Raw genomic sequence first — 23019 nt, forward strand, 5'->3', positions numbered from 1 at the left:
GTGTCAAAGTCAAGAATCAAGAGAAGACAACACCAGAGTGAATACACAGGGTTCGCCACAAGATGTAAACCATTGGTGAGACTCAAAAACAGGAAGGCCAGATTAGAGTTCTAAAAAGCCTTCACAGTGCTAGAACAACATCCTATGGACAGAAGAAACCAAGATCAACTTGTACCAGAGTGATGGGAAGAGAAGACTATGGGGAAGGAAAGGAACTGCTCATGATCTCAAGCAGTGAAGTATGGTGGTGGTAGTGACATGGCTTAAGCATGTATGGCTGTCAACGGAACTGGTTCTGTTGTATTTATTGTTGCTATGTGACTGCTGGCAAAAGCTGCAGGGTGAATTCTGAAGTGTTTCAGGCAATATTTCTTGCTCATATTAAGCCAAATGCTTTAGAAATCCTTGTGTGCAGAGGGAGACTGACCCAAAGCATACTGCAAAAGCAATTTTTAAAGTTTTTGAAGGGAAAGAAGTGGAATGGTATGCAATGGCCAAGTCACCTGAACTGAATCCAATTGAGCATGCCTTTCACTTGCTGAAGACAAAACTGAAGGGAAAATGCCCCAAGCAGGAAGTGAAGACAATTGCCGTATAGGCCTGGTAGAGTACCACCAGGAATGAAACCCAGCGTCTAGTGATGTTAATGCGTTCCAGACTTCAGGCTGTAATTGACTGCAAAGGATTTGCAACCAAGCATTAAAAAGTGAAAGTTTGATTTATGATTATTATTCTGTCCAATTAATTTTGGTCCCTTAACAAGTGCGAGGCACATATACAAACTGTTGTAATTCCTACAGATTTCACCTGATTTGGATGTAAATACATTTAAATTAAAGCTGACAGTATGCAGTTAAAACACATCTTGTTCATTTTATTTATAATCCATTGTGTTGGTGTATAGAGCCAAAATAGTTAGAATTGTGTTGATGTCCAAATATTTATAGACCTAAGTTTAACAGTATACCAGAAAGCAGAATATTTCATGATCATCCATTTATAATGTTTTTTAAGCAAATTTCTGTTCATATCAAAAATAGGTTGTGTTTCAAAACCAAATGTCTGTTATTGTAATACGTTTTTCCTTAATACAATGAAAACTCAAATATACAAATTTGGCTCACTGAAATGTGCCTGAATTACATAAAGTTCTAAAAAAAGTCCTACATTATCATTACAGTTGAGATGTAACTCTCCTTTCAACAAATTTGAGGATTAAAATGTCTTTATCTTTTTCTTAATCATCACTGGTGTTGATGGGCCTTTAATTCAATAATTGTTTTCCAATAACTTTAATTCTGTAATTTATTCACCATCTACTTGTTCCAAACCTGTTTGAGTTTAATTTCTTTTAAAGGTTTAAAACCACTTTTGAGTGAGTAAATAATTAGTACATTTTTAACTTTCAGTGTACAATTCCTTTAACAAGTCTATTTCTAGGTCCCCCTACTTTTCTTTTTCAATAATTATGCTGTAAATAAAATAAAAATAAAATAAAAAAAATACAGTACAACGCCTTAATTTAGGCTTTCTTAAGCACAGTCTGAATTGTGCATCAATAGTTTGCCACTTTGAGAGTTGATTGCTTTGGCTGTGATCCCAATTCTGGCAGGAGTTCTGATGTCAAGAGGAGAAAAACGCAACATCTTTGGTCTGCAACAGTTATTGTAGTACTTCCAAAATGGGAGCAATCCATATACAAAAATAGGCAGACAATATTTTAGGGCTGGACTGGATTGTTTGCACTTTGGACAGTGCATTGAAGAACCAGAACAATTTGAACAATGACACAAAGCTGTTTTTCCGGTCAAGCGTGCCTGTACAATGACTTGCAGAATCAATAGTTTATTCACACAAAATTAAAAACTCTCATGTTATTTCAAACCTGTTGGACATAATAGTTGACTTAAAAGCAGATACTGTGAAGAACATTTGCTCACACAATAAAAGTCATTAAGGGACCAGTGGGTAACCTTCTTTTCAATGCATGGGCAAAAATAATGTAGATTTTTTCAAAATATCTTTCTTGCCTCATGTGAAATTTACAAAAAAAATTTTCAATGTAATTAAATAGATTTCTTTTACAATCCAATAACTTGATTTTTCAAATAATAAATAATTAAAATAAATAATAATTTCATTTTTCTTGGGAACACAGCAGTAAACCCATCACTAGTGCAACAAAATTTAATTAAAAAATTTTTAATTTATCAAGATATTTTCGGTGAAAGAAGTATAGTCTCCAGTAGCCACTTTAGCTCCAGCGATGGGGAGCTTAAGCTCTAACTTCTCCTCCTATAAGCTGTTTTAATGCGTACACCCAAATGCAGGTTGCTAGATTGACATCACCAACAGCAGTGTGCCTGACTGTTGAGCCTAAGGGCTGATTTAAATCGTTTTCTAAATAAAAGTAATGGCACGACGTAGAAGAAATAATTTCAATATTAAAAAAGTTTTTGCTCAAACCAACACCTGAAATGTATATTTTAGAAATGGCTTCTATTTCTTGCAGTTGATCAACAGAAAACTGACAATGATAGGTACACCTCATGTGCTTTATTTAGAGTTAAATGCTAATAATGTGAGTTTGAATGTCATTTTACATTACCTTTATTGCCAAACTACTGAAAGCAGCAGCAGCTGATAGTTCACCTCAGATCTTAAAAATAAAATAAACCATTTGAAATGAAATTCAGAAATGCAACTCAGTGCAAGCCAACACATATCAGTGATTCTGCAATTACATTTAATAATGGTAAAGAGGTTTAGTATGTATTGATTAGATTATAAACCTTACCATTTTGTTGGAGTGCACTGAGCGCACTATTCTGTGCTTCTTAATGGCTGTATTTAAATTTCTGTCGTGTTTTGTCTGGTGCAAATAGCTAAATTGCTTATCACTCTCTTCACGTGACATGTTGCTGGAACACAGGGTTAAAATGTAACCTGCTCTCCTAATGTTTATGTTCGTAATATTTATATTACTTGCTAATTAATAACCTCATGTCAAACTCTGTCTAATTTCGGAGCTGTTACTGTCCACTGGAGGTTACATTTCGGTCGCAGACACACACTTTGAGAGTCCTCCTGACTGGATTAATAAAATGCGCAGTTTTCCACTAAGGAAACCCAGGGTGCTGAAATATAACTGGCTAAACTGTAATTGAGCAGGTTAAATGACCAAAACAAAGACAGATGTTCCGGCACGTGACAGACTTTTTCAAAGCAGAATATCTGACTTCAACCTTGTTTTTCAGACAAACAAGTATGTTCACTTAGCATGTTTCTTAGATATCTACAAACTTATTATAGTATTTTTGTACTTGAGAAATAGTCAAAAACTTACATACAGCACCTTTAATATAAGTATTTGTATATATGGTGATTTAGATTTAATAAAAATAATAAAAGTGATGAAATTGTTAGTGCATAATAGCTAATTCTACCTATAATAAGCTTATGACATATAATAAAGCATACCTAAATAATTTATCTAATATACACAATATTGAACGAATGTGTTACTAAAATAACTAAACTAAATTTAAAATAAAACTAAACTTAACTAAAATAAAACTAAATTTCTGTTTAACCTCACATTAATTAAAAAGAAGAAAATAATTAAAACTTTATATCTAATTTTGTGTTCAACAGAAGAAATAGAGAAAGATAAGTAAATCAGAATTTTCATTTTTGGATGAATTATGCCTTTAAATTTCTATAAATCAGAACCTTGTCTATTCTCTTTTTTTTCTTCTTCCAAAATTGATTTAACAAATCAGTGTGCCAAATGTGGCAATGCCTTAAAAAAAGCTACATTTACCAAGTAAAGAGCAGAAGAAAATGAAAGAGAGGAATATTTAAAGAGAAACATCGAATGCTAAAAGACTTTGGGGTAATCTATACAAGGCAAAAAAAAAAAAAAAAAAAAAGACTGCAAGCTGGACTCCATGAGAGGGAGGCACAGACCTAAGGATGTAGCATAAAGGCTTGCTTCCACACAGGACAAAATCTGGGAATAGAAGACAGATTGAAAAAGAAGAACCAAGAGAGATGGCAAAGAGAGAGTAAGAGAGCCTCAATCAATCCCAAGCTTCCTATTCCCAGCACTCAATCCCATAGTGAGGGCCATGCTGATGTTTTATTGATGGAAGAGAATCCGGCTGCACATGTACCCTCTACATAATTCATGATGCCCAGCATTAGGGCCTGCCTGCAGAGAGATGTGTGTGTGGAAATGTGAGAGAGTGTTTGTGAGTTTGTAACTGTACGCGTGTGGCAAAGATAAGCAGGAATGTTTTCCCAAATATATTCCTTAAAAATAATGAGTGCGAAGAAACTTCATCGCTTTAGTGTGATGTGAATAATAACAGGCTTTTAGTGGCTTTGTTGATTAGTTAAATTTAATAAAGTACCAACAGTTTGGCACCATTTATTAATTAAAAAATGTAAAGATAAAATTGTTGATTATAAATGTTCCTTTATATTTTTTTATGAAAGAAAGTGGCCATACATAGTTCATCCAAAAATGGAAATTCTCATCATTTACTTATCATTTACGTGTTGCAAACTTGTCTGAGTAAATTCCTTCTGTTGAAAACAAATAAGCATATTTTGAAAAATGTTGGAAACCTGTAACCATTGACTCTCATAGCATTTGTTTTATGGATCTAGCTAGGGATGTCCCGATCAGGTTTTGTGCCCTCGAGTCCGAGTCATTTGCTATTGTGTATCTACCAATACCGCCAGGCAATCCCAAGTTTACATATCCCACAATTTGCTATGGCAATGTTGTCATAATTGTCTTTGTATTACCTCCAGACCACAGAAATACTCACGCTTTCTGCTTCAAGCTGCTTCCGTGTTCTATTTTGCTGGCATATGCAGTTGCAGATGTTGCTAATTTATTAACGCTGACCAATTTTTATTAGATAAATCGTTTTTCCACCAAAAATAAAACTTCAATCCATCTTTGGTGTATACAACTTTCTTTTCTGTCAGAAGAACACAGTCACAGAGTTTTTCAATGTTATCCTTGCTCTTCCATGCTGTATAATGAATCACCATTACTATATAAAAATAAGAAGAGTACATTTTGATTTCAAGCCATCTTTACCCTTTTAATAAACCATTAACAAAACTTTAGAGATGATCAATTTACGCCAATAAATGCCAATGTCTGAAACATTCTGTAGTAAATGAATGGACTAAATTTAACAGATTTTTACAACACAGCAGATTAAAGTTGCACAGAGCGAAAACTAAAGCTAAGTGATCTCTTAAACAGCAGTTGCAGTCACCGGTCAACACAATTCAATTAGCTACAGGGGAAACGGCTGCTTTTGGTGAATAATGGCAAAATTAGTACATTTTCCCGACCGCAATTATTTGATGTGCTGAGGTTGACAGGTGTGCTATAATGGAGTTTCACATTTGTATGTTTCAAAGGCTCCCTCCACAATAGCAGTTGCCATAGTAACTTATTAAGATCCACTCCAGAGCGATGTCCTGACCTAACTAGATCCAGAAATTTGAAGTAGAACATCATAGATGGGGGGAAATAAAAAAATAAAAGAAAGTCTATTTTCAGGTGCTATTTTGAAAATGCATTCATGCAAATAAATGGTTTATTAGGAATTATTATATTGTAAAATACAAACCTGCCTGTCAGTTCATGTTCATTGCTAGCAGAGAAAAAATAATTGTTTGGTAAAGTTTTGTTTTTGAAGTTTTGCAGTAATAAAATGATAGTGCTTTGCTTTACAGCATACAGTAATACTGCTTCAGGGAGTTACATAAAACAAGTCTACTGGGACAAGTTCTGTAGGGAGAGGAGGACAGTAATTAAATTTGAAAATGTAAACGAAATGGCCCAGATCTAGCCGCTTTACCTTACAGTTTAGCTCAGGGGACAGGAGGAATCTTCTTTTGTTTCATTCTTCCTTATAGCAGCTATTTCACCTCTTTTGTAATTTCTCTCCCCCTCTTCAGGAGGAAAAACAGCACAAGGTAAGAGAAGAAAGTAGGTCGGTGGCTGTGAATTGATTGATGTGGTGTGGCTTAAGTCTGGTTTTCATACAGCCACTTAAATCCCCCACATCATTCTTCATTCTAGCAGAGACTTTCTAAACATTGATATTCGGTTATGCAATTAAAATGTACAGCACATTTGGCCACATCACAATGTCGGTAAAAAGAGGCTTCAGTGATTGTGTAGACCATCGTCACGAAACGTCTGTGCAATATGTACAGATAAGTGTGTGGGTTTCCATGTCAGCGTTTTAGTACCAGTTTGATTATTATTTTTTTCTCTCAGGTACACTTGGCCTCCATGTCGTAGAGCTGCAGTAATTCACTCATGATGGTCTCAATTTGAGCCTTGGTGATGTCTGCACAAACAACCTGCAAAATGAAGCACAGAGCGTCAATGCAGAGCCCAGAATTTAGCCCACCTGCATGCTATTTCTGAGATGACAACTGAATATTAGTTGAGGCAATTGATAATAGAATCTAGTCACATTTAGATGTTTTAATTTCAAGTCAGAAAAACAGCTGCCAGGGCTTCAGACTGCATCTAAATGTTTCAAATGTTGAAAATTGTAGTTTCTTGGTAAAACTGTATTAGATGTTACATTTGTGTGGCTACCAGTTTGCCTGGCAACTGATAAACAGCCATTTTGGTTACAAAACATCTGAACAAAACTGTTTAAAATGCATCATGCAAACTATCAGATTTAACCTGCTAGAATCCTGTTAACCACTGCGAATGGCACAATCAAATTAAAAATCATGGACAAATACAAAACTATTGATTTAAAGTAGCTGATTTATACTGTACATCTACACTTCAACTTTTAATACATACATGTATTTTAAAATATTTGGTTATTTTGAGAGCATGGGGAAAGTGTCATTCACAGTGAACGATAGCATTTTTGCAGAAATATTGGTTAAATTGTAAATTGATACTCATAAAATTGCAGACATATTTGAAAAGTAGTGTTTTTGTTCATGTGCATTCATACTAAATGACTTCAGGCTACTTTTGCGGTAACAAATACCTCAAAACTATATTGCTGCTTTTTATCATAGTAGTTTGGTGAAATGCATATCTTACTTCTGGTTATGACAAACAAATCTATGGTAAAATAAAAGGCTAACTGTTGATTAAAAAAAAAACATTTTAAACTAATGTGTGTAAATGACATCTTTAAGAGGTAAAACTTTTAACATCATTATTTTATTACATGGGTAGTGCTACCAAATCAGGTGCTTGCTCAACCATCGGTAGAATGCTCTCAAATGCTAGTCTAGAGCCCTGACTTCCCTGTTTTTATAGTTTCTTGTAAGAGAACTTTTTGTGGCTACATTTTAACCTAATATTTCTATTTTAAATAAGGCACAGCAAAGTGTTCAAAATCACAGTGAGACATGTTACATTCCATCAACAAAATGTTGAATTGCCATTTAAGAAATGTTTGTCAGTAATAAGATTAAAAATCTTAAATTTTCACATTTACAGTGTGAAAAGAGACAACATACAGTACAAGTATACTGTGGAAAACAACTGCAGAATTATACAAAATAATTTTGTATCCTGCAATCATTTAACAAATGAAAGCTTTAACTGAAACAAAGTAATCACACATTCATATGAAATCAAACCTTTGACAACTATAAAAAAAAGTAAGAGAAAAGATGCACATGTGACTAAGTTTTTATAAATGTAAACTGTTCATTACTTTCATATTTTTAACCATTAATTTATTTTTATTTATTGAGTAAGCCGACTAGAAATAATGTAATGTCACTTGATCATTTGACTTATTTATTAGCTTGACCTTATTGATTAGCTTTGACTCAACATATTTGGGCCCATGTTGAGCCAGTAAAGATCATTTAAAAATGTTTTTTTTTACTTTTATTTAATATAGATACAATTATTATTATCTTTTTATTTAATGCATTTCATAATCATCATTTTGGACCCAGGTATGTATGAAGGTATCAATTAATTAATCAAACAAACAAAAACATGTCAAATTTTGCCTTTTCTTTTGCCTTACTTTTTGACAAATCACTGTAGCTTAAAAATATCACTTTTTCACCCAAAAGTAAAGATCTAGGCAAATACAATACAGTTATAAATCAAAGCAATATAATTATTCATTCATTCAATTTCCCTCAGCTTAGTCCCTTTTTTAATCAAGGGTCGCCACAGCTGAATGAACCGCCAACTATTCCACCATATGTTTTACATAGCGGATGCCTTTCCAGCCACAACCCAGTACTGAGAAACACCCATACACAAATACACAAAGGTAAATTTTGTTCATCCAATTCACTCATACCACATGTCTTAGGACTGTGGGGGAAACGAGAGCAAGGGGAGAACATGCAAAGAATACACAGAAATGCCAACTGGCCAAGTTGGGGAATAGGCATAAACCAGTTTAAGATGCTGATGGTATGATAACCTCGGATAAAAATATCACGGTTTCACAGTAGAGCATTACTGCTCTAAAATATGTGCTTTTTAAATGTCTGGGTAAAAAACACAAAAACTTTTTCCCCTTTGAAAACAATATATATACATATATACATATATACATACATATATATATATAAATAAATATATATATATATATATATATATATATATATATATATATATATATATATATATATATATATATATATATATATATATATATATATATATATATATTTTTTTTTTTTTTTTTATTATAATATTTTGGAGCATTTAACATGTCAGGCTAAATAATTCAAATGAATTATTGACTTCTGCTGTCTTCATTAGTTTCAAAAACACAGATTTCATTACAATTTAAAACGCCATCTTTGGATATTTTTTCTGCTGAAAATACTGTTGTCCTAAAAAACAAACAAAAAAATGTAAATAAAAAATCTTACACATGCCTTAGGAACAGAAAATAACCGAAAACTTTGGCGGTTTTAAAACCTGGACTTTTCTAAACCGTGGTATACCTTGAAAACAGTTATCGTCCCATGCCTAGCCAGGACTCGAACCAGTGACCTTCTTGCTGTGAGGCAACAGTGACTACCACTGAGCCATCGTTCCGTCAGTGCAATTAAATTAAATTAAATTAAATTAAATTAAATTAAATTAAATTAAATTAAATTAAATTAAATTAAATTAAATTAAACTAAATTGTAATTCTCAGATTACAGGTTCTTATAGATTTAATACAATGATTAAGTCAAATATAACTTCCTATCAATACTGAAAAAAGTAAATATATTGTAGTTTTTTGTGTGCAATTAATTTAGATGAATAAAAACAGTTAGTTGACCAAAATAATATGGTAAATACAATGTAATGTAAATACATTTTCACAGATTTCACAGAGCAATTGCTAACTAGATAACATATGATTTCAGTTAAAAAATAATAAAGGTCCTTTCAAAATGCACCTTGAATTCAACATTAATAAGCAGAAATCATTGATTACGAGGGTATTAGACCATTCTAACACAACAATGGCACTAACATTAAAAACTCATTTATGACCACTGATGATAATTATCCCAATATTGCACAAAGAATTAATATCCATTTGAACTGACCGCTTTGGATCTGATAGACTCAGATTCACATTGATTGATTTATGCATTAATCGAAATGAATTATTTTTTTGGCATACGCCTAATATACCCAGTTCCCGTTCTAAATAAAAGCTCTACATGTTAGTCAGATGTTCTCTTCTTACCCAGAACAAATTATAAAGGATACCAGGAATTATGCTAAAAGCTTCTATGAACATTTAGAAAAATAATTGTTATTAAAGCTAGAATATTACTACTATTAAACTCTGTTCTAGGAAAATGAAGTCATTCAAGTGGCTTTAAGAGCCCTTTAAAGAATTTTTTTTTTGTTTGGTCGTCTTTTTAAATACTACTTAGGGGTGTCACCAAGGGAACGCAACTAGTGTGCAAGACAATGCCATTTTTCTCAGATCAGGCAGCAACCGTTAGGTGCTCCAATTGCCATGGGAACAACTTCCAGCACTCTAAAGGTTACTGCAATGGTACTGCTATTGATGCCTGATCCGACCCTGGCATCAGTAAGACTCAAACTAGTCAACGTTCAGGCTTGGTGACTCAATGCAGGCACAGCAGGACATTTTATTTTTCTCCACATGACAGTGTAAAAGTCCTACCTGCCACCATTCTAGTTCTCCTCTGGGGAGCTGCACTCCATATGTCTGGAGAGCAAGATAGAGGGCGGTGAGGGCGAGGTGTTGAGGCCGATGGCGGACACACACAGAGCCATGGTAACTGTCTTTTAATACAGCCAGAGCTGTCTCTGCAATGGGGGTTCGAGACCAGGCATGGCGGTTCAGGAGACTTCTTACGGAGAGCAGGTAGTGCAGCAGGTACTGGGACACGGTGAGAAGTTTGTTAGAAGGAGAAAAACTGTTTTGAAGAACAGTACAGACTCAGATAAACTTTTCTAGATCCGCAGAGAGGTTGAAATTACATCTTAACTGGCTGCATAATATTTGTACACTAATAGAAATGGTTAATTAACTAATTTGCCTCATTTAATCAATCTACACTTTTTATTCTTGTGAATATGATAACTTTTAGAGATTTGGTCTGTTTTTTATTCCTATATGTCATTTATTTCTCATTTGCTGTATATTTTTGTAATTTGATGATGTTGAAATATTACATATTTTATACATAACTTACATGCTTTGGCAATACATCCGCAGCAAACTGTCAGAAAGACTCATGGATAATAGAATTTAATGTGCAACAACTTGGAGCTTTAAATTTTTGATAGTTAGTGTGGTTTTCTATTTTTTTGTTGTTAGTGTATTACTATGTGCGTATGGATGTATATATGTACATGTATGTAGGTAGGTAGGTATGTGTACGGATATGTATATGTATGGGCACGTACATATACATGCATGTATGTATGTATATATGTATTATTTCCTATAATATTATAGACTGTAAATGTACCTTGTATCCTATTATGTGTGTGTTTAAGATATGTGTATCTTATGTTTATATGAGGAGTAGATCTTGTTTTGTTTATTGAAAGAAAACTGTAAAGATGCGTGACCACTCGCATGTAAAATCAATAAAATCTTAATAAAAAAATGAATAAAATAAAACGTCAGCAACAGATTTTACATATCAGTGGGTGCATGTGGCAACTGAATAGAAGAAGTAAAACAAATAGTGGATTTCTTTTTTTATTTCAACGATATATATATATATATATATATTTTTACTTCAACCCACTGAAAAGAAACAGTGTATAACAGTGTCATAATAAATAAAAATATTGCTTAAAATCACTCTTTTTGTCGAATGTAGTTAACCATGTGCCATGGGTAAAAGGTGTGTTTCAATCCGGCTACCACGGCAAGTGTATTTCAAACCTGTGGAAAGCACTAGACTAATTAATGAAATGAGGAGAATGAAAGTAATAAACTAATAGAGAGTTTCTGCACTGTGCATAAAGACATTTCAGTCTGTGATACTATTTTAAAGCAGTGTTATTTTAGTATTAGTGGTATATTTTTAATTTTAAATCATAGTTTGGCTTTTTGTGCATATGTTAATTTTTGACTGTATGCTCATGTTTGAGATCAAAATTATCTAGTTTTGGAGCCCTGTGTAAAGCCCACCAATTTTTACTAAAATTTTGTTGCCACCTGTGAGGGAAACCAATTATCAATACATGTTTTTACAAATTTTACCTTTATTAATCTGGGGTCGCCACAGTAGAATGAACCGCTAACTTATCCACCATATGTTTTACGCAGCAGATACCCTTCCAAGTGCAACCCATCACTAGGAAACATCTATACACACTCATTCATACTACGGACAATTCAGCATATCCAATTCACCTATAGCACAAGTTTTTGCACTTGTGGGCGAAACTGAAGCACCCGGAGGAAACCCACGCATACACGAGGAAAACATGCAAACTCCACACAGAAATGCCAACTGACCCAGCCGGGGCTTGAACCAGCAACCTTCTTGCTGTGAGGCATTTGTGCTACCCACTGCACTACTGTGCTGCCATAATGTTAATGATTTTTTAACAGTTTTAATTTGTAATACTACCCCTGCTTTAAAAAGTACACAAGGGGAAAAACATACCTTTTTATAATTATTTTCACAAAATCAGTACTTTCTATAAATAATTTCACAAAATTAGTTCTTATTATTGTAAATTCATTGAAGCTCACAAATTTTAAAACAACTTCATATTGTAATGTTTTGTACTGAAGACACATTATACATTAAATAGATTTTTATTTGTCTAGGAATCCCTAAGATGTTAAACATTTGATTTCAGAACACATCAAATTTTAGAAATAGCAAACATCTACGGGTATTACCTTGTGTGGATGCTCAAAGGTCACTTGAAAGTTCAGCTGTCGAAGGATGAGGAGCTCACATTGCACAATGCTGTCCCTCAACTCCCAGAACTTCCCATTAAGTTCTAGTGGTTCACTATCTGGATGAAAATACCTGGATCAAAGAAAAATACAAATGAGCTACTACACTACTAACGTTAAATGGATTCTGAGTCCACCCTGCTACAATAACCCTTCTGCTACCTGTGACAGACATTGATGATATCTCTGGTCCTGAGATGCTGCTCTTCCACTTTGCCTGCGAGGTAGATGGCAGACATGGCCACTAGATAAGGCTCATAGATCTGCAAACTGGCAGACTGGAAGAACCTATGATACAGCACACATGCAGTAGCCATGGGCACAGATCTCATGCCCAGCTTCACCCCTACACATGTGCAAAATAAGAGATAAACTCAGTCAGAAACAAAAATCCTTCGAGAAGCGGAGGTATCACGATACATTTCTTAAAGTTGTTTAATATGAAAAACCTAGTCCAGCATACATTTCATAAAAATGCAAATACCCGTCTCGGTGATAAAGCGACAAACTCTGAAGTGTGTTTTGGAGTATTCCACATCTTCAGCACTTCTTCTGCCTCTCGCTTCATTGGCAGCTGCAGATGTTGACGCATGCGCGCTCATTTTACGTCGTTCAGCAGACGTTTCAAAGCGCGTTTATCAGTTTACATTGCTTGTATTAAATTTCGTCTTTAAACATAACATGTACTTCTTTAGTATTAGTCGTTTGTACTACAACCGTAAGCACGTAAATTGAGACTTTTCTTCGGCTAATGTTCGGCCTCCCACACAGAGCTCTACAGCGCCTCCGTTGTCTGGGAAGAAGATATACGTGGACGACGAAAGAATGGCAAATAATTTATCAAGTAGAAAATGTTTTCTTCAGCTGTAAAAGAGATTATTTAAAAATATTCTATTACGTACGGCGTTTTTTAAACCGCCAAATAACTTTTAAGAGTGAGTAAACTCCTATCTCCTGAGATAAAACTGTATTTTTACCCTTGATATTTTGAAAGGTTGCTAGGAGACCACTGCCAACACAGCCGTGAGGAAACATGTCGACAAGTTACTCTGCAAACCAGGTGCTGAAACTCTCGTTTTTCTACTTATTATATTGCATTTATACGGTTAAGTTATATTTACTTATATTTAACTTTATGGTGTTTTTTGCAGTATGAAAGCGCTTTTAAGTCGCAAAAGCTCCAGAACTGGACCATCCCAAAGCAATTCAAAGAGGTATTTAACGCAGCCAATCTCATTGTAACGTTAAAAGCATTTAATCTAGAATCAACGTTAAATTAACATTAATTATTCATGAAAATGTCTACAAAATCTCGTTACCGTCTTAAATTATAAATGTAACGTTAACGTTACTGTTTTTTTTTTAATTTCATAACTAACGTTAAATATTTTACTATTTACAGTTGTTTGTGGTAAATGATGGATCAAGTCTCATTTCGGTATTAAAATCCAATTAAATTTACAATAATGATTTTACGTACAAAGCATATTAAAAGCAAGTAAAGTGTCTGCTACTAGACTACTAGTGTTTGTTACTACTAGACATACAAGTAAAATAAATATAATAGTGCCATACTATACCAGAGATATTTAGCCTAACGTTACATACTGCAGGGTTCATACAGTCATGGAAAACCTGGAAAAGTCATGGAATTTTGACATGCAATTTTCCAGGCCTAGATAAGTTTTGGAAATTCAGAAAAAAACAATTTTTTTAAAAGTCATAGAAAACATATCTGTATACTTGCATATAGGTTAGTTGTTTCTACTTTTCTGTCCTTGGCCAATCACATACTCTCACATTATTGGTGCGGCGTTAGCATTATCTAAATCAGTTTTACATAGATTTAAATATAAGCTGAAACCAAATAGTGTTGCGTGTTTTATGACATGCTGTTGTAAATTTTAACATGTTTTTTTTTTAACAACGCATATGTAGACATTGCATGAAACATTAGGTCATGAAAATTTACTTGAAAGTCTTGGAAAAAATCATGGAAAAGTCGTGGAATTTTAGTAGTAAAAATGTGTATGAACCCTGATACTGAAGATTTGTTCTGACCAGTATATAAACGAATAAGTGATTACATTAAATGTTAAACAGTTTTAATCTGATGGATGGTGGGTATGTATTACACTTATATTGTCAAGATGCTTGAAAATTACTTGTCTTTGACCCTCATGCTACTGTTAACAAACTTAAAATAAACATTAAAAATATTCATATTACAAGTACTTGTGCTTGGTCTATTTACTTTCTTTTCATTTTAAAGAGACCATCAGCAGCAGAAGGCTACACTACATTCATAGCCACAGACCGTGGTCACCTTCTACCAGGTGTAAGAACAAAGGTTTGTTTTAAACATTTGCTTAAGCTGAATGAAATTTAAACAATTACCATGCTTAAAACTTTTACATTGCTATTTTTTTATTAGCATCGAAGTGCGTGGCCAGCATTCCAAGGCACATGGGATTTACCACGTCGTATTCCTCCTGTTTCCATGAACCCCACTGCTCGCTCACAAGTGGGCCAGGACCGTCTCATGACCTGGGGACAGATGAAAATCACAACAAAGCAGGCTCACGAGGGCCCTGGTGACAGTCAGGCTATGAACAGAAACTCTCATGATGTGGTGGGTATTTAATATCTCCAGCTTTCACTCACCGGCCACTTTTGTTAGGTACACATAATGTGAATCTCCTTCTTAACCACATGTCAAAAATACTCTATTGAATCGAGATGTGCAGGCTATTTGAATGTACAGTAACAAGCGCATGGTCTTGTTTATACCAGTTTGAGACGGTTTGACTTTTGTGATATGTCATATTATCCCACTGGAAGGTAAGCTGTGGCATTTAGACAATACTTAGTTGGTAAAGAAAATTGTCAACACCATCATACCAATAGAAACCAAACCGATCATCTATGCTGTAGCAGAAATCAAGACCGATCAGACCAGGCTTCTAATCTTCTCTTGACCAGTATTGGTGAGACTAAGAGTTGTAGCCTCGGTTTGCTGTTTTTAGCTGACAGGAGCATCACATCACACATCACTGCTCTTCTGCTGTTCATCTGGTTCAAGGTTTGACTTGTTGTGAATTCAGATAAGCTCCTTTACCAACCTTGGTTGTAACAAGCGGCCACTTCAGGTTCTGTTGTCTTTCTATTAACTGAACCAGTCTGGTCACTCTTCTCTGACCTCTGGCATCAACAAGGCATATTCACCTACTTAACTTCTGATCACTCAATATTTTCTCCTTTTCAGACCATTCTGTCAATTTTAGAGATGTTTGTGCATGAATATGACAGTTGATCAGAACTTTAAGAAATACTCAGACCGGCTTGTGGGACACCTATACGTTAAAAAGTCACTTAAAAGTGTTAGTTCACCCAAAATATAAAATTCGGTTATTGATTACTAACCCTTATGTCCTTCTTATCCCGACACCTTCTCTTCATTTTCAGAACACAAATTGAATCTGAGAGCTTCCTCATCCTCCAGACAGCAACAGACCAGAAACATTCAAAGTCCAGAAAAAAAAAAAACAATCAAAACATGCAACTTCAATGGCTCAACTGTAGTATACGAAACTCCATGAACACTTTTGTGAGCCAAAAACCCCTATAAAATTACATTACGTTTGCCTGACTTATCTTCCTTATCGAGTCATCAGGTTGTGACATTTGCATGTACTTCTTCTGACTCTAATGGCAATATGTTGTACTACACATAGTAAGCTCATTCTGAGGTAGCGGAGGAGTGTACATTGGTAAACAAAGTAGTTTTTAAAATTTTTTTGCCGCACAAAAGTGTTCTTGGAGCTTATATGATTACAATTGAACCACTGAATTGAGAAGTGGCCGACAACGTTTATGATTCTTTTTCTGAACTTTGAATGTTTTGTGTTTATAGCTGTCTATGGAGGATAATGCTCTTATTGTAAAATATCCTATCCTGTGTTCTGAAAAATAAACTTGGGGATTGGAACAATAGTTTAGAAAAAAAAGATCTTTTTGGCCTTTATTTATCTTTCCCAACCATCAATACATATTTTGGTTGTCCCCCTTATCTAACCCCTTGCTTTTCTTCCCCATACTGATGCTCAGTTTGAAGCAGATCATCCTGAGTTGCTGCTAAGTAATTGGCTGAATAGGCATTGCATCTAACCAAGCAGTTCAACAGTTCAGGGCTCGAAAAATCTGGTAGCCCGAAGTCCCGGGGCTACTGCTTTTCGCTGGGCATGGTGTAGATAGACATTGGTAGCCCAATTGAAAAAAACAATAGCCCCGGGACTTCATGGTACCAGATTTTGCGAACCCTGCAATTGTACCTACTAAAGTGGCCAGTGAGTGTATAACATAGTGTTGCAAAAAAAAAAAAAAAAGTGTAAAAAAATTTTTAATGATACTAACCAATCAATATTCTCACAGGAAAACATAAATGTGGATCAGCCTGCTGAACAGTCAAAAATATACATTGACCCAGATGAAAATCAACCAGAGAAGCCTAAATCACAGCATATCCAGGACCAGTCAAGACCAGCAAGCCAGCAGGCCCAGCCTATCCCAGAAAACCTTAATATAAACCAGTCTAGACCAGCAAGTCAACGCAGCCAACAGGCTCCATCCAGACCAGCCACTCAGCAAAACCAAGCTGAATTCAGACCACCAACCCACAACAGCAGACCAGCATCTCAAGAAAAATAACACCAATTATAATCAGATCCCCTGCATGGGCAGTTATAAAAGTTCTTCCATGAAATGGCATTACGCAAGTGCAACACTTCTTTGAAAAACACTTTTGCTTCCCCAGATATTATTCTCGCATTTCCGTTGATTTAGAACTGTGCTCCCAGATTGTGCATAACGTGTGTCAGAACACATTAACTGAATTGTTTCATTGAAGCTAAAGCTGATTAGTTTTAACTAAATGGCTTTTGTATTGGGATCAGCTTGAATTAAATGCTGTCAATGAATGAAATGCAGGGTCAAGTATTACTAGAAAAATCACACATAAAATCTGAATTGAATCATATTCTTTTTTTTAAATGATAAAAACGGCATAGATTTGAAATAATTTTCTTTATTTGCTCAGTAATGAACAGACACACCTGTAAGCCCCTATAACACAACATCAGCTTGATTCACTAGTCGTCGGTTTATGCTTTTGGTGCTTGGAAGCAAATGATTGATTTTGGGAGCAGACACTGAAAGATTGTGGATGTGATGGTCCACATAAAAATGAAAACTCTGTCACCATTTACTTACAATCATGTCATTGCAAACCTCTTCCATTTTCTCTGGAACATACAGTAAAATATTATGAGGATTGTGTCCATTTAATTAATTAAATCAAATGCTCAGATTGTTTCAGATATCAACATTTTGGTTCAGCTAAAGGATATTAGTCACACAGATTCAGAATGACATGAAGTAATCGATGACAGAGTTTACGTTTTTTTTCCCTCTGAACAAAAGTCAAAAATAGCAACGCATTTTTCTCTCTCTTGTGATAAATGCACAATAAACAGCTGTATGGTCATGCCACAATGTTGTCAACAGCTTTAATTAAAAGATCAATTTTAATATCTGTGGCAAACGCTAGTTTAACTCAGAAATGCAGAGTTTCTGAAGCTCTGTTGTAAACACAGAACAAACAGTCATCATAGCCAAATTAATACACATTCAAATCAACAAACTGTTTTACCAAAATGACATGACAAAAAAAAAAATTTCAAACAATCCTCAAAATCTTAAAGGTTGGTCACATCTAAACTGTCTATATAAGAAGTAATGGTGTTTTAAGCTAAATATTAATAGCCTTAATCAGTTGAACACTAATGCGAAATATCTGATAGAAAATTATGTACTATATTAAATATATCATACATATTTATGGTATACAAGGGTCTTGCAAAATACTAAGATGAAATATATTTACCTGCCACATGCATGTCGAATATTTACAAAAAGTTAAAACTTTTTGTAGTTTTAATAAAAGGCATGAAAAACAGCATTTTTTTCTTCTTATTCTGCAACGTTAAGAACGGAGTATAAAAATTTTAATATAGTCTTTGAAATATGTTGCACATAAAACGAGATATGCACCATGTCAGAGGATGGGGTGAATTCTCAATGAGCACCTTCAGACTTTCATTTACAGCAAATGATTTGATTGAATGTCCTAAAAGGTGTCAGTGAATCTGCTGAAATTGTGTAAATAGAATGTGTGTCTGCAGCTGATATCTTTATTCCTCAAATGTAGCTTATATGCTAGGATTGCATTTAATACAGAACACAGTTTATTCTATAATGAAAAAGTGCTATGATGGTGATACAACCAATACCTTCGACTACCAAAAAAATAAAAAATAAAAAACTATTCTTGCTATATAACTAACCATAAAAGTATCCATAACCTGTTTAAAGTTTATAAATTCTTAACATCAACTAGCGTCTTATGCTAAAGTCACTTTTATTTAAAACCATCAATTCCATTGGAAGTGGATAGTTCATGCAAAAACCTTCATTTACTGCTAAACACAACCTCTGTATGAAGCAAGACTTGCTTGACTTTTTTCTTAGGTAGAACATTAAAAATATTTATGATGCCCACGATCCTGACTGCCGTGAATGTGCTATTAAGGCCCATTTGCACCAAGCATGATAATGATAAAGACAACTTTCAAAAAATTATACTGAACAAAAAACATCAGGCCACAATAACAGGAAAAAAGTTGTCCGCTGTAAAAAGCGCTGGCATTGGGGAGAAGCAATGCTTAATTTTAAGCCTTCTTTTCAAAGATTAATTAAGTTAATGACTGTCTTGGAAACAATTGGTTATAACATAAAAAGAATGAACAAAATGTATGGAATTTATGGAAGCCTTACTGTCAAATTAAAGTAAAATATCAAAGTACCTCAAATATCCAGTGCTAGTTTCAAAGTCTTTGTGTTGTCCCCTTTAAAATGCTAAGGAAAGAATTTTTTTGCTGTTATTATTGCATTAAAAAAAAAAACTTTTGATAAAAAAAACCTTTTTGATTACACGAGCTGAATTCAATGGTCACATGCGCTAGTTGCTCACTGAGGACATCTGCTGGTTACAAGGGGTAATGTAAAAAAAGCATAAACTAAAAATAAACGAATTGTTATTGGTTGTCTGTGTAAACAAATATATTTGTTAAACTATCATGCTTGGCATGAACAGGCCTTTTTAGGTTAAAACTTTAAGCTTGTTAATTAGACCAACTGTTTCATTCAGGAGCCATGGGTAATTTTGCTCTGATGCTATAGGTTTTTTGAACTCTCAAATCGCTCCCACAGACTTGGATTGTATGAATTAGGGCTGCACCATAATGAAATATCTGATATTGCAATATTTAATTTTTCTGCAATAAATATTGCGATGAACTTGAATAGCACTATTTGACAGTTTTCTAGGGAATCTAACATTATTCAGAAAATTAAATCATACAACACAAAAAAAATAAAAATGTTTTTCTTACTTTGTCTCATTTATGGTTAAAAAAATAAAAAAATCTTAGACCAAGTAAAAATATTGTTTAGTTCTCAGTCAAAAGAAATAGGTGAAAATTAAGAGTTTTTTTTTAATTTTATTTTTATTTTTTAAGAAAATTATCTGCCATTAGGGTCAGTGAAATGTTATTGTTTTCTCTTTTAAATGTAGATATTTGAACTAGAATCTTTCCCAGAGATGGGTTGCGGCTGGAAGGGCATCCGCTGCCTAAAAACTTGCCGGATAAGTTGGCGGTTCATTCCGCTGTGGCGACCCCGGATTAATAAAGGGACTAAGCCAACAAGAAAATGAATGAATGAATGAACTAGAAACGAGACAAAAATTCTAAGTAAGATTTTTTTTGCATAAATCATATAAATTTCCCATACATACAGTGATTAAATACAATTTTGTGGCTCCTGGTCAGGTTTAATTCAGACTGGACATTGCATTTCTTTGCTATGTGACTATTGCTAATGCGCACATTGCGATACCAATGCTGAAACGATATATTGTGCAGCCCTAATATGAATCACAAAGGACTATAGCTTTAGCTAAATATATTTAATGTTCTCCTAAAGAAAAAAAAAATCAGCATCTTGTCAGACCTGAGAGTAAATTTAATAATTTACCCTCGGTTTTACTTAAGTCTGAACTATCCCATTAACAGAAACATTCATGAACTCAAATAATATAGTTATTTATATAATGATTACAAATAAATACTTTCCCATTTTATATACGTTTCCCGATGATTGTCTACAACCAAAATGCAACCCAACAAAGGCACCACACAATACCTTAAAATAAACTCTTTTACACTTTATCATTAAACTATTAATAGGTATCTTAGCTGTTAGAAGAGAAAATAAACCAGTGCTCACTATCAAAGATCACACCTTTCTAAGATTGTACAGTAAAACTAAAAATAGACCACAGTGATGCACGTCTGCTCAAGCACAGGATCACAAAGCAGTGTGTGCTGATTTGATATCAAAAGAAGAGAAAAAAATAGACAAACGTGGAATGAGCATTCGACTCTAGTATTAATAACAGTGGTGTGTAGTAATAACACTTTCGACTGAGTCATGGCATGTTGATAAGAGACTGGTTCAAGGGCAAGAAAAGGCACAGAAAACAGACCCACACAGTGGGGTGAAGAGCAGCAGCTGGCAGCAGGTCGGCTCCAAAACACACAGGACTTGCACAGGTCACTTTCCAGAGCGTTTACAACTCTGATACGACTCCTACAGCAAAACCAGATCTTCAGCAAATGATCTGAGACTTGTGCAAATGTCACCATATCAGCAGCTGAACAACATTCAGAAGTGGCTGAACAGTTTCAGTCGGCGTTCAGTGGAATGGACTCAATTGTCTCTTAGCAATGCTTTACGATATAAAACAACTTACCCATTAACTCACACGGTGGAAACTTACTTATCACCATCATCCTGCTTGGTTCAAAGAAGCTTTTTGAACAATATTTGAACTGTCATTACTGGCTTTCAAGAGGGCGGGCTCGACTTTTGTGGCATTAGCAATGACCACGCCCACCTTTTCTGTCTTCGTCTTATTGGGTGATGTGAGTGGAGGATCCACCCTCCGAGGTGGAGTCTTTCCAGGTGGATGGTGTGGATCGTCTCCGATGTTGACTGATAGATTGGTGTAGAGTGGCTCAAGCTTTTTGGACAGGAGCTCATAAGTTAGTGAGTTGAGGCCATCTGAGCGCCAGTTCAGCCTTGTGCGCTTCAGCAAGTCAAACCTATGAGAATGATTTCAGAAAACAGAACTGATTTAATGAACAGACTCCATAATATTTACCTCGAAATCAAATCATTCTCTCTAAAAATAAGGTTTGTAGGTGCATTTAAGGACAGTTTTTCTTGAAGATATGTTAAACTAGGGCTGCACAATATATCGTTTTAGCATCAATATCGTGTGTATTCACAGTAGTGACATTGCAGGATCTGCAATGTTGATTGGAATTATATATTGACCAGGGGTCCCTTCTTCATACTTCGCTTAAATAATCTTAGATAATTTGATTATTATTGCTAATTTTTTTTTAAATATTATATTTTCATTTTATTAAAGCATTTTAAAACCATTATTACATAATTTCCTCCAAGATTATACATGGGTCAACAATGTTACAAGCACGCACGCACGCACACGCGCACACACACACACACAATATGAAATACGGTGATCTTGCAGACGATGACAGGGTTATACCTTAAAACTGTTATCCTAGACATTTGACAAATAGTTAAAAAAGGGTTTCCAGGTGGCTTCGAAGCCAGCAATGTTATCAGAAGGATTGTGTCTTAGTCTCTCTAAATGTAAAGGGGTAGAGAATTCTGAAAGCCAGGATTCAAAACATCCTGGATCTTTTATTCCTAGTAACTGATCTCGGGCTAATTTGGTTTTTCAAACAAGTTCACAAATCAGAATAAAATCCATGTGAGCAAAATTACATAAAATTCGTAGCAAACATTTTGATAAAAATGATAAACAATAACTTTCCACCTTTGTTGTGGACTGCAGGCTTTACACTTTTATGTGTCAAGAGCATTTAGCAATTTATTCACTTTTAGAGCACATTTTATTTACTATAGTAACCTAGGCCTATTCAAGTGTCTTAGTGTGAGAGTAACAGGCTCTATAAATTAATTTTGCATTAAAAAAAGTATTCTGCAAGTGTGTCTGCAACTTTTTTCGAAGCATCAAATCAGTCTTTGTACTTTTATTTCGGAGTGCAGATTGCATAATTTTATTTAATTAATTTTTCTAAACTATTTTAATATTTTCCCCAATTGTATATAACTACTACTGTAAGAAAGTATCAGCATTCAGTACATACCTTCAAGATTACCTTTGCTTGTAATAATGCAATCTAATCCTGTTTATATGAAATAAGCTGCTGCTCCCGAGCAGGTTTGAGCTACCAGAACTGTTGCTATGACAACAAATGAGTTTTAAAAAACTAAACGATCCTGGATTGTGTCAAAATGTCAATAACCAAAT

General features: G+C 34.5%; 3 protein-coding genes across 6 annotated transcripts in view; 1 reads left to right on the top strand and 2 right to left on the bottom strand.

The window, feature by feature from the left end:
- Positions 1-4971: 4971 nt before the first annotated feature.
- ccnq (cyclin Q) lies at positions 4972-13222 on the bottom strand. 2 transcript variants are annotated; one of them, NM_001020623.1, is given in 5 exon segments: positions 4972-6402; positions 10203-10421; positions 12414-12546; positions 12636-12819; positions 12958-13222. In NM_001020623.1, coding segments are annotated over 5 exon segments (744 nt in total). In that variant the 5' UTR covers positions 13076-13222; the 3' UTR covers positions 4972-6312.
- A 248-nt stretch (positions 13223-13470) lies between these two features.
- Positions 13471-18020, top strand: cfap126 (cilia and flagella associated protein 126). Its single transcript, NM_001045418.1, is given in 5 exon segments — positions 13471-13533; positions 13625-13687; positions 14746-14823; positions 14908-15105; positions 16905-18020. Coding segments are annotated over 5 exon segments (642 nt in total). The 5' UTR covers positions 13471-13506; the 3' UTR covers positions 17181-18020.
- The window catches only part of b4galt3 (UDP-Gal:betaGlcNAc beta 1,4- galactosyltransferase, polypeptide 3), a 29265-nt gene continuing 23782 nt past the window's right edge, over positions 17537-23019 (bottom strand). For 2 of the 3 annotated variants that reach the window (XM_685164.10, XM_009296773.5), the window contains one exon: positions 17537-21754. In XM_685164.10, coding sequence (XP_690256.2) covers positions 21439-21754 — 316 coding nt within the window. In that variant the 3' untranslated portion in view covers positions 17537-21438. The remainder of the gene's footprint in view (positions 21755-23019) is intronic. The other variant, XR_012398461.1, reaches the window with a different exon arrangement.

Source organism: Danio rerio, chromosome 23 (assembly GCF_049306965.1).
Source record: "Danio rerio strain Tuebingen ecotype United States chromosome 23, GRCz12tu, whole genome shotgun sequence".
Taxonomy (NCBI): Eukaryota; Metazoa; Chordata; class Actinopteri; order Cypriniformes; family Danionidae; genus Danio; species Danio rerio.